This window comes from Pieris napi, chromosome 14 (assembly GCF_905475465.1).
Source record: "Pieris napi chromosome 14, ilPieNapi1.2, whole genome shotgun sequence".
Lineage (NCBI taxonomy): Eukaryota > Metazoa > Arthropoda > Insecta > Lepidoptera > Pieridae > Pieris > Pieris napi.
In genome coordinates, this window is record NC_062247.1 from 5,402,423 (window position 1) to 5,415,408 (window position 12,986).

The following is a 12,986-nucleotide window of genomic DNA, read 5'->3' on the forward strand; positions in this document are numbered from 1 at the left end:
GTTCGTAGGCGCCCAGAAGCCAATTTATCCGTTTCGATGGACCAACCATCAACCACTGCTTAAGCGAAAGCGACATAATTTAACCGACTTCAAAGGTACCAATTCGTCAGAAATATTTATATGTATACGTCGTGTAGTGGATAATTTTAACATATACATCCCAAATGGGATCAAGTCCGGATGTAATTGTAGGATTCTAGAGTATAAGAGTTTATATGTTAAAAAAATAGCATCCATTAAACCAGATATTGTAGTAAATGTATCTGGATATAATAGCCTCAAAAGGGCTCCCCAATTTTTTTAAAGTTTGAAGTCGGCTGTAACATTTTAAACATATGTTAGAGCTGTTATTAAGCGGTTAGTAGCAAATTCATAAAATTGTTATTAGCGACTTGTCGCGGCTTAAAAGTTGAAAATGGTTATGCCAAAGAGAAACGCTGAAAAGAGAAGAACACAACGAATATTGACATAGACTAATCTAATAGTTGGAACACAAGGTCTAAGACACAAGACAAAGCGGACTCATCCAAAATACAGTGGCGTTGGTCACGGTCCTAATTATTATCTGTGTCCTTTTGTGTGTCTTTGTTATATTAATATGGTAATTATTACTTCGTAATTCAACAAAGTCGATTTTAAGTTTAATGCTGCAGTAATGAATAACTTTTTTTAATGTAACAGGAGGCAAAAGGGCAGGAGGGTCAACTGACGTAAGTGTTAGCCGTCACCCATGGACATTCACTATGTCAGAAGGCTCGCAAGTGCGTTGCCGGCCTTTTCAGAATTGCTATGCTCTTTTTTTGAAGGACCCTAAGTTATGACATACATTTTAAGATCTGATAGCCCAGGTTCTATATCACCACTCATAATTAACTTATATTCGGAAAACAAATTCGGTAGTTGGTTTCCCATAGATAACGGCTCATAGCAATTACGACAATTAATTTGGAAACCCGGACATTACATCCCGTTTTATAGCTACGAGTCGTAAAATTTTCAATCAAACGCATGTTTGATAGACAATAGAAAATTGCAACAATTATTTTAGTTTTTATATAGAACCAGTAACTTGGTAGAAATCTCTTGACATTGTTTTTATATTAACTATATATTATGTATATTGTGTGGAGGTTAAACGTGTATTATGAAAATTGTCTTTCGTGTGTAAGGCACCTGGACGCCGGAACATACCTCCAAGAGTATATCTCTTCTGATGCCGACTCTTGAGTTGTAGCGCGAGGGATTTTGGTGTTTTGGGAAAACCACCTCCGATGTCGATTTGGGATTTGTGCCCGTATATAGCCTGAAATTATTATATTAATTCTTGAATCTTTGTATAATTTTTTATTTACTTTTCTTATGTTCTAATATACTTGTAAATTTTTATTATACGTTTAAATAAATATGTAATAACATACATAATAAATCAATTATATATACCTGAATACCCTTAATAGAATCTTGGTCCAACTGGAAAGCGGGGTCATATTTATAATAATAGGGAGACATGAGACCTGAACTTACATTCCCGTGCTCAAGACCCAGCGCGTGACCAAATTCGTGGGCGGCTACCTGTAGAGTTCGGGTTAAATATGGTTTTAGTCCAGGCCAAGTCAGCTAATTTGTTTAGAATGACAACACTGACATACTATTACTAAGAAGAAACAACTGACCAACTAAGCGCCATCGAAATGCTATAATTACCTAGCCAAATTGCCCTTCCTTCACAATAGCAAAATAGTTTTGATATGATTGAACTTGAAAATGTATAGGCGTATTTTGACATTTAGTATATGGTAGAACTTTTATAGAAATATGAACAAAAAATACCCCAATTGAAACTAAAACATTCAGTTACCGCGATCAAAGCCTTTGTGAGGCGGTAAGTAAAATCATTGAAAAATTATATTGTATTAGGAAGAAAGATAATTAAAAACATATCGTATCAAATATATTGAATATTTCAATTGCATATATCTTTTTATTAATTACTTTGGTGATACATTTATATTATTAATATTTAATCTTACTTGGAATAGATTTATTCCTCGTTTTGAATTGATAGACCACTCTTCATCATCGTCGAAATGAGTATCGCCACGGAACATCTAAAGAATATTTGTACAAAATTAATATATTTTAAATATATTGAATGATAATTATTAAGATTGTATCATTATTATTGTAGCGACACCTAGAGTCTGTGGCTACAAATCACTGCGACGTCTAGCCCTGAAACGTGAATAACTTCCGACCGCTAAGGATGTATATAACTAAGGATGTTTAAAGATACGACTAAAGGACTGGCTTCTGAGCATACCTTACGCTGTGTTAGAGATGCTTTTGAGACCTAGTATGTAGTTACACACTTTTTTCATTCACTCACTCACTCACACATTTGCACCCACACTACTGATGCACTCAGGCGTGTTGATAACAGTTGAAAAGTTAATAAAATAAAATAAATGATGTAATTAAATTATATATAAATATATTTTAAGGAATACTTAAGTTTGTTATGGAAGAGCTGGGAACCCTGACACAGATATTTCTTATTTAAAAGAGTTCCCAAATCTTACACATTGTATAATGCATATGTACCTACTTAAAATGAATAAACAGATTTTTTTTATATTTTTTATTTATAACTTCTCAACTATAAGCAGAGCCCGCAAAAACAGCCCGTGCTGAGCTGTCAACACCCTTCAGGCCAATAGCGAGATGCCATAAAAAAATAGCCACTGGGGCCTTCACTCTCGTAAATAGTTTTTATAACTTTCTACTAGGTCTACTGACTAGTCAAGGTTTAATATAATTAAGAGTATTTATTATTTTTTAATATTTCTGTCCATTTGTTTTGACTTGTAAGCCGCAGAAGAATCAAACTTATACGTATGGGTAAGGCGAGAATAAAATCCCTCAGGAGAATCTAGTCTAGAATGTTCTTTAGAGAAAATTGAATAGAGTTATCAACGGCTTATGATTCTATAAAAGATGTGATGTGATTCTTTATTTTTTCTCATGGCCTATTTTGTGCTTTATAATATAATAACAATAATTATATGCGTTATAATATAATAATATTTAGTGCGGTTGCTATATTGTTGAATACATTACATTATTTCCTAATAAAACATTAACTCTACTGACCAAAAACATATTAAGTATTTATGTAAATTAAAATAACATGAAACGTTCTGTGAAACGTTCAATCACAAGGTGGCAGGGCAGGTGTTCATTCAAACAAATTCCCTGTTCTTCGAAGCATTTGTACCCAGATTCCAACTAATAATAAACAGTTTTTTAACCATGATATATGTTTCCCTAGAAAGTATAACTGTTTGTATAGTACTAGTAAAATAATATTTTTCTATACTTAATTGTTAAATATACTTACAGGGAAATAGGCATGGGCATAAATACCACCAGGTCCGTCGAATGGATCACCATCTCCGTGCTCACCTTTCTCAAACCTGACGAAATAATAACGAATAGTTAGATAGGCATTTCAAATTATTTTTGCATTATTTTTAGCAGATTGAGTATTTTATCATACCTTATGTGCCTTACACATACAAAACAATTATTGTTTTCGCGGAAAGCTCACCACGATATAAGAATTGTCAAAATCGGTTTAGTAGATCCAAAGATTACCCCCTACAATGACCCAAGCTTTTCTTCTTTATAATATTAGTATATTGCATTGTGATTAAATTAAATATTTAAATAGTTTTAAAGCAGCAAAGTTTGTATTAAGATAACGAAAGTAACATCCAAATTATAAATTAAACTAGTGAGTCAGTCTTAGTATGCGTCATTTAAGATATAAAATAGTGTGCGGAAATATTGAGAGAGCCTTAAAAGCTGCAACATATTATGCATAAAAAAAATATTTTTAGTTTTGCTTCTTAGTCACTTACTACTCCTTAAACCGGAGGTAGTGTTACCAGTGTCATGTAACCAGCACTGTACTTACAAAAATAATATATTAAGGTCAACATTTCATGTGGGCTGTCATAAACAACTAAACGACATTCAATGCCAGCAATTTGTGTTCAGATTGTATGACAAATACCACTGTACTGTAAATGTTTCCCAAAAACTACATTTTTATATCGTTAACCGTAATTTCATAATTAGTATTAAGTATGATTAGTCGTTGTTAATATAAAAGTTATACCTACATAATAAAAAATTACTGTACAAATTTAGATTGTTACATTGGAATATAGGTCTGAATTATTTATTTATTGTAAATATATGTAATTTGGTGGTAATTAAATTAAAATAAAAAAAAGTATCTTTTATAATTTTGAGAACTTAATAAAAACAAATAATTATTAATTATAAATAAATTACCTTATTTCAATGTGGACTCGTCCATTTCTTTTCTGAGTAAATGTTAGGTCAGTGTAGTTAGCCCAAACAGAAAAAGCTTTAGCTAGTTCCGCGTCCACTTCAGTGCCATTCAGCCTTGATGGGTACTTTGAGATCTTGTATGTAAGATTCTTCGCACGCCATTTGGAACCTGGAATTATTTAAAAGTTTATATTTTGTAGGAAAATAAAAACATTATTTTAAATACAGAAATGTCACACATTAATTGTATATTACAACGGTAAAATTATATTAAAAATTTAGTAGAAAACTTTCAATCAATCCAATCAACAGCCTTTAGAACACGTTGATATGTTTTAAAAATTGTTTAAAAGTCATGTTTTGTCTACAAACTTAAAATAATGGCGTTCAGAAACGAATAGATGACATCATAGAATTGAATCTATGTTTCAGTGGAGTTGAGCCCCACTTTCTGGCTATGTAAACTATGTCCCGTAGAGGGCCTAACCCCCGTAGTCTCGGGATATGGGACTTACCTTGAACTACGTATCGCTTTCTTCGGTTTTCGCCACAGCCTACTTTATAACGGACATCGTATCTTGGTAAAGCCATCACGTGAATTGTTTCGTCTGTAAATGATATTGAAACTACTAAATACTTAAAAGAGTGTAATGTAGGGGTTATGGACGAAGTATTATATGATTCATATTAAGGTAATATCAATAATCCAAAAGCGACTTTGGTATATCGACAAATGATTTTTAAATAAATTAGATGTAAATTGAATAGGTCCTATGTATATTAAATACATAATAAATCATTGGATGTGATGTTAAAATAATACACGCGCGTGTATAGTTATAAAATAGAATGATTCATCCACCTTTTCTAGACCTGCCCTGCGATTCTGTAACTCACTTTTCGAACTCACACAGCGGTTATCGCTTCGGCGGTCGCTCTCAAATCAGTCGTGAAGCAGTCATTTTATGATTTGGTATTCTGATATACAATAAACTATAAGTTCCCACCTTTTCAGAATGCCAAATCATAAAATGACTGCTTCAGGACTGATTTGAGAGCGACCGCCGATGTGAAAACCGCTGTGTGAGTTCGTAAAGTGAGTTACAGAATCGCAGGGCAGTCGCTAATAAATATATACTTTTTTACTAGTGTAAATGTTATCTGTTAAACATTTTCTTTAAAATTATAGTTGATGAATATCTTTATACTATCATTGGTCTAACCAATGATTATATTATCACGGGTTCGCTGTAAAACATGTGATCTGGGTTGGGAGATACATAAAGTTGGTGCTTTTTGTATAAAGAAGATTTATATCAATTACAGGAACCCCTTGAAAGTGATTCCAAGAGCAGTGCACCTTGCATTTTGTCAGTGTCAAGAGTACTTTTTTTTAATATTTAAAGAGAAATAAATGATAAGTCTAAATATACCTGTCGTATTCAATCCCGCGAAGCTCTGGAACTCTGCAATTGCTCGTCTCCAAGAACTTTCATCCATAATATGCCCACTGGAGGGATTCTTCACAGAGGGGCTGAGGTAGCCATATTGAGCTAAGTACATCTGGAAGTCAATGTCATAATTAGAAGAGCATGAAATGTTAGGAGGATTTTCATTAACCACAAACTAACCTAAGCATTTAAGCATTTTGAGACAAAACCGAGTATGCCAATGGAATTTATATTAAATTGGCCACGTATCCATGACATGACAACATGACATAGCAAATTATGCCAGTCCCAAATAATTCAATTGCAATTTTCTATATTCCATTTTTTACACGGTTAAAGATTACATGGTGGACATAATTTTAACAGTATTGTACAAAATTCGTGTTTTTCTAATTTTGATATAATGAATGGATACCAAATAATACGATGAAAGCAATTAATGTTACTAATTTAGCGTTATGACAACTATTAGTTGTATAAGAGATAAAAGTGAAAAATATTAATTGAGTTCATGAACAGAAGGTATTCGTTAATAATTTCCTTTTATGACGCGATTATATACGTCAAGTATTCGCACCGATAAATAAGTACTGCAGAGGAGAAAAAACAGCACATCCAATGAGTAATGCTTCCTTCTACGGAATTTAAATACGCTAAAAAGGATCAAAATTAAAACCAAGATTTTATAGTAAAAACCGATTTGCGATTTGGAGTATGTATATAGGTTTTACTCTATATAAATAAAAATGAATCGCTAAGCGCAAAACTCGAAGACGGCTGCACCAATTCGAAGATTTGAGTTTTATTTTAAGGAGTTTTTATGGAGAGGAAAATTGGAAAAAAGGCTAATTATTAAAATCATTTTAAGGCAAGACAAAGAACGCGAGGGCAGCTAATTACTAATAAGCATTTTCATACCTAGAGAAATTATTTTAACTACATAGATTCTTCTATTGAAAAATTAAAAGCGTTAAAAGTCTACATTGCGAATTTAAATTTTATATATTAAGTACCAAGATAGGCTAAAGATACACTGTTACCAAATATAACTTTCATATATGTTCGGTTATCATATGATGATTCGTGTTCGTGACATCATATTATGGTGTTTTCAAAGGTGTAATGTAAGCGATGGATGATTAAACTGGCCCGTGATCAAAGTAATGATTGTATTACGAGCAGGAAACTTTATAAAAATGGTAATTATCACGTGTAAAGTGATTGTTTTAAAACAGAATGTTTATAATATTAGTAGGCCCTCTAGAAATAATAGGTACCTTGAACAAAATATTTAACGTCAACGTCCGCAAAAATCATAATCTGGGAAATTATAGTATTGCTTCTAGCCTCCAAGTCTTCCTTTATATATGTCCTTCGAGCCCAAATTGTAGGTTAATATAAAATATATAATAACTTATTCATACGTGCGATACAAACGTACATATAAGTCGTCACAAAATTTGAGAAAGCTTTGTTAATGCGATGTGATGAAAAGCATTTTATGAATAAAATTCGATTTTCAAATAAACTCACCATTGCTTTATCTGTACCGCCAAACGTAGGTGCTGCACTACTTCTTGTTAGGAATATTAGGGCCGCTACTGAGGTCCATAAAATTCTTAAACTATTCTTGCTTACGAACGCCATATTTGATGATATGCTCTCTCTTGTTGAATACATTTATTTCTATTAATAATAATTTGCTATTTTTTCTTATGTTACCTATATCTCATACTTATCAAAAATATATATTAACCGTATTGGTTACGTATATTTTTATATGTTGCTATAAATGTTTCGTAGTCATTTATATTTCGATATGTAGCGCCTCGGAGTTTTGTTATCTGTAACAAACAATTTTAAAGTTAGGAATAACATAAAAATATTTTTAGTTATCTGAAGTACGTTACAAGGTTACAATAAAATCAGTGTTATTAATACATAAATAATTATCTTATTAAATACACAATTACACGTAACATGTCTGTATTAGTTATACATAATATTATACATTGTCTAGATATAACGTTCGATATGTGAAGTTCACTCACAGGTTCACTTTTCTTTGCAATTACACGAAATTTCAAAGAAAATAAGTCGTGGTGACCGGCATGAGCGATCGTAGTGCCTTCGAAGGTACAATCTATCGCACGACGCGGCAAACAACGTGTGGCGCGCCACAAGTTTCAAGCGCTTTATAAAAGCCTAGTCAGGCTACCTCCGCCCGCCCCTTTGCCCATTTGAACTTAATTAAAAGCGCGCATTTAAAATAAATTTTTATTAACCTATCTGCAATTTTATAATACTTCAAAAATCAATGTTTCCTTCAGATGTTTTTTTCAAGAATATTCTTATATCAGTTACATAGAAAAGCAAACTTTGTTAAGGCATATGAGGCCTTTCCAACTCATTCAAATAATTATGGCAGAAAAAATCCTTTGAACAATTTTATTTCAAGGTTATTTTATTTGAAGTTTTTCCAAATCGCATTTTACAAACAATTTAAATCTTATCTATTCTTCAACATTTGGAATCCACTACAACATGATGTTGGTGTTTATTAAAACGCCCTTTTATTACCTAATTTTTATAAACATACCAATGACCCTACCTACAATCTTCGGCATCGGATTTTTATATTCTATGTCGGTATCTGTTTTGTGGTAATTTTTTTATTATTTTCTAATAGGCAAATAGGTGATCAATTATTCAAATACTAAGGAAATGTATAAACATTGCTTGCAAACACACTTAACTCAAAAAAGCTCCATCAAGGAGAGGATGATATTAAGCTGGTCAAACAAAACCTTATCAAGTCAGAAAGTAAAAGAAGAAGTAAGAAGGTTTGCGGAGGTTTTTGTCGTTATCAAGATACAAACTTAATAACTAACTATTAAGCATTGGTTATATTGTTTAAAGGTTGGTCATGAATATTGACTTTTCACATCTACCACCAAGCCTTTGTCCTTCTTGACATGTGTAATGTTTTAGAGAGAATGAACGTATATTAAAGAATTAAAATATAATGTTATCTAAGTATATATGTTTTATAAGCACTTTTATAACAATGAAATGCTGCAGAAGATTAAATTTAAAGGTTAATAAATTTTCTAATAAATTTGTAAAGGGTATTGGTTCCGCGTCAAATCCGATAATAGGAGAAGTGTCTATTGTTCTGTCTTCTCTGATTAACAATAATTCTTTATCTTTAAATGCCTTTGCGATAGACAAAATTACAGACTCTTTACCGGTGTCATAAATTAACATGTCATCGCTTAAGCATTTAAACAATATTACCTTAGCGGATGAAAATTATTTTTATCCTTCAGAGGTTGATATACTTATTGGTGCACCGCAATACGCCGAAATAATGTTGTCAGGCCGTGTTACTGGCGCACCTGGCACTCCTACCACTTTCGAAACAATATTCGGGTACATTATCATCGGAAACGTTCCCTTATTAAGTTCTGATTGCACCAATAACTATAACAGTTGTACCGCTATTTCGTTATGTTCTTTAGTTGAACAGCCGCAGTTAGAAAGTTTGATTCAAAAGTTTTGGCATTTAGAAGAGGTGCAATGTTCTGTCCCTTTGAGTCCAGACGCTATTAAGAATGAACGCATATTCACAAATACTGTTTCTCGCGATTCCACTGGTCGCTATACAGTGATGTTACCTTTTTCAGAGAATCCAGCCGTTTTAGGAAACTCTTATGATATGGCTAATCAACGATTTTATTTTCTTGAGCGTAAAATGTCAGCATCAAAGGAACTTCGTTTGGAATATGATGCAATTATTAAAGAATACATCACTAAGGGTTACATTTCATTAGTGGAAAATGATAATAAAAATCAAGGTTATTATATTCCACATCATGCAGTTGCGAGGTTGGATAAGACCACCACGATATGGCGCATGGTGATGGACCCTAGTGCAAAAACATCTTCTGGTTTATCTTTGAACGATATATTGTATACTGGAGGTAGTCTGCAAAGTGATCTATTTAGTATTTTGTTAGACTTTCGCTTGTATAAATTTGCCTTTATTGCGGACATAAAACAAATGTACTTACAAGTGTGCGTTTCAGAAAATGACCGTAAATATTAAAAAATTTTGTTTCGCTTCAATTCAACTTCACCGCTTCATGTTTACCAGTTCAATCGTGTTTGTTTCGGTTTACGCTGTAGTCCTTACCTTGCAATGAGGGTATTACGCCAGCTGTGCTATGATGAAAAAGTACGTTTTCCGAACGCTATTCCTATAATTTAAAATAACACGTACGTTGATGATGTTTGTTACTCTGTACCATTCTTGCCTTGTAGTGAACAGGAAGGACAAAAATAAAAATAAATGACGCAGGTAGAGGACTCATGTTATCGGTAACCAATTCGCTCCAATTAGTTTTCCGTAATTGAATTATTTGGAACTTAAATAAAGGAAGGAAAAATAGTAAGTAATATTTTGATAACAAAAATATATGTTTTATAAGAGTTAATTAATTATATGTGTACCTACAAACTTTGTTACGTTAATTAAGATTTTTAGCTGTCCCAGCGCTAAAATTCTTTAAAAAACCCTTAGATTTAAACGCTACTAAAAATCAACCCATGTAATCATCCCTAATGTTTATCTTAAGAACCTTAATCTATATACCAAAATAAATAATAAATAATTCACCAGTTTTAGCGCCACGTTACAAATAATTAGTGTGCATAATGTGGTCAAAGTTACGTAGTAACTAAATGTAACTATCCAGTTAATTACTTCATTAACAGTCAGTACATTAATAATTCTAATGTAAAATAACTTCCTCAAGTAACATTTTAACAAAGGCATATAAGATTCGTAGGTCCTTACTGATATTCGAATTTGAATCAATAGTTTCTGTAATTAGTACTTTTGTCTCGAAACAAACTTAACAGATTCAGAGTCTGTGTGGAAAGAGAACCTTCGTTAGATTATAGGTTGCTGCAGTGAAAATTACTTTTTAAACTAATATCGTTAAGTTATCGCGTATCATAAATCAAATGGTACGTTTTGCTTACATTACGAGGGCCTTAGACCTTGACTTAAAAAGCCGGCTAGACCTTAGTTTTCTTCACGTAACCGACTTTTTGGAAGGACATTAGAATCAGTTCCTTAAAAGTAATAGTTTATGTACACGTATATTTTACAAAATTGACCTTTTTTTTCTTTTTCCTCATATTAGTACTTTTTTTAAATTATGTTTATAATCGCGGGTCTTGCTACAGGTCTTTGTGCCGTTTCGAGAACTTATACGGTAAGACAACTACAACTGTTTAAGAATTACATACAACCCTTTTCAAGATTCAATTTGTATTTACTTTCATTTTATTGTATTATAGTAGTACTAAAATACGTATTAAATTCATGTCCCTCATTGTCCGTTTAAAGTAATCTCTTTGTGGCCTTTGAACCTTTGTAAGTTTCTCCAAAAAATAGCTCCTAAAATAATAGTCCGTAGTCAGACATTGTAAGTCTAGTGTTGCCCAAATGCAAGACCAAGACGAGACTTAGGCCAGTCTTACAGCAAGTGCAGCAAGAGTCTCGCAAAACTTGCAAGTCTTGCAAATACCTATTAGCCTATTGCTATTTATTGAACACGTTAGTTTCGATTTTAGATAATGATTCGCGCTGTTAGACGTATGTAGTTACAGAATTATACGAGTAATCATCAAAATCATCAATACAACCCTCCAAGTTTATAAAGGTCGACGAAGATTGAAAATTGTATTTTATATTTAATTTAATATGTCAATAAATATAATCCATATGGGTTGCCTAGCGAATTTAAGTCCAGAGTATGTTTATTTAATATTTAAAAAAAAATATTTTTTTTTATAATTTGCATGTATGTATTTACTTTTTTTAATTTTTTTCAATCAATATTTTTAATCAGGGTAGTTTATATATTTATCGCTATAATTTTCTTTTTTACTAAAGATGTATATATATATACTTTAGTGTCACATAAAAAATATACACATAAATAATTAATTGATTAAAAATAACCTAACGTTTGCATATTCTATGGGCTTCATACTTTTGATTGGTATAGAATTTATGTAATAATCATACCGGTGAAATGTTTAAAATTTTTTTTTTTTTTTTTTAATATTAAAAAAAATACTCTGAACTGAAATTTGCTAGGCAACCCATATGGATTATATTTATTGACATATTAAATTAAATATAAAATACGTTTCATTAAATAAGCATCTCGGTGAAGGTCGTTGTATATCGGGATCTTAGACCATTACTAAGTATGTTGCTTACAAATCAAAACATAAACCTAACGGGTTGCTTAACACTTCTACCACTACGCGTAATTTTTAAATGTTCATTAACCTGCTTATGCTGATCTAAGTTTCCGCTAACCTGGTTGCTATTAAACTCATCTAGTATGTACGCTGGCTTTACACGGTCTATTGAAACGTAAGAAATTTTATCATTTATTGCAATCTTAAAATTCTTTTCATTTCTTTCCAACACCTTGTAGGGTCCGCAATAAGGTGGTACTAAAGGTTTCCATACTGCGTCTATTCTCAAGAAAACATGTAGGTATACAGGAACCTAAATCAGCATGTACAAACATATTTTTATTACTAAAATCTCTAGATTTAGGTTTAATACTATTTAAAATATCTCTTAATCTTATCATGTACGCTTGTGGATTCTCTATTTTAGTAATACTATCGCTACAAAATTCACCAGGTAAACGTAAACAATGACCTAGAGTGAATTCCTTACGTTTTATACGTAATTACGTGCTCGCAGTCCTAGCATCACCGTAGGTAATTCTGCGAACCAAGCTGCGTTATTGTTTAACCTCGCCATCAATGCCGCTTTTAAAGACCTATGCCATCTTTCTATTCTACCATTTGCCTGCGGATGATAAGGACTAGTGCGTGTTTTACGAATGCCTAATATTTTCATTAAATCTATGAATAATTCGCTCTCAAACTGTCGGCCTTGGTCTGACGTCAGGAAAATTGGACAACCGTACCTACAGATCCAGTTATCATAAACTGCTTTTGCAACAGTCTCAGCCGTCATATCTGTAACTGGACAAATCTCAGGCCATCGTGTACGCCGATCTATCATCGTCACGCAGTACCGATAGCCATGTTCCGTCACGGGTAGTGGACCTATTA

General features: G+C 32.4%; 1 protein-coding gene across 1 annotated transcript; it reads right to left on the minus strand.

The window, feature by feature from the left end:
* Positions 1-554: 554 nt before the first annotated feature.
* Positions 555-7,964, minus strand: LOC125056289 (stromelysin-3-like). The gene is made up of 10 exons (XM_047659317.1): positions 7,862-7,964; positions 7,344-7,654; positions 5,793-5,922; positions 4,875-4,967; positions 4,360-4,528; positions 3,398-3,473; positions 2,031-2,108; positions 1,441-1,572; positions 1,192-1,303; positions 555-583 (listed from the first exon to the last, which is right to left on the minus strand). Exons 2-10 carry the CDS (start codon positions 7,488-7,490, stop codon positions 555-557), a joined length of 966 nt encoding a protein of 321 aa, XP_047515273.1. The 5' UTR covers positions 7,491-7,654; positions 7,862-7,964.
* Between the last annotated feature and the right edge of the window lie 5,022 nt (positions 7,965-12,986).

Excerpts from the sequence above, each read along its gene's own strand:
- LOC125056289 (XM_047659317.1), bottom strand. The coding sequence starts at position 7,490 with ATGTATTCAACAAGAGAGAGCATATCATCAAATATGGCGTTCGTAAGC. Across the intron at positions 4,529-4,874 it reads AAAGCGATACGTAGTTCAAG|GTTCCAAATGGCGTGCGAAG; the intron begins GTAAGTCCCATA and ends AAATAATTCCAG. Across the intron at positions 1,573-2,030 it reads GAGGAATAAATCTATTCCAA|GTAGCCGCCCACGAATTTGG; the intron begins GTAAGATTAAAT and ends CGAACTCTACAG.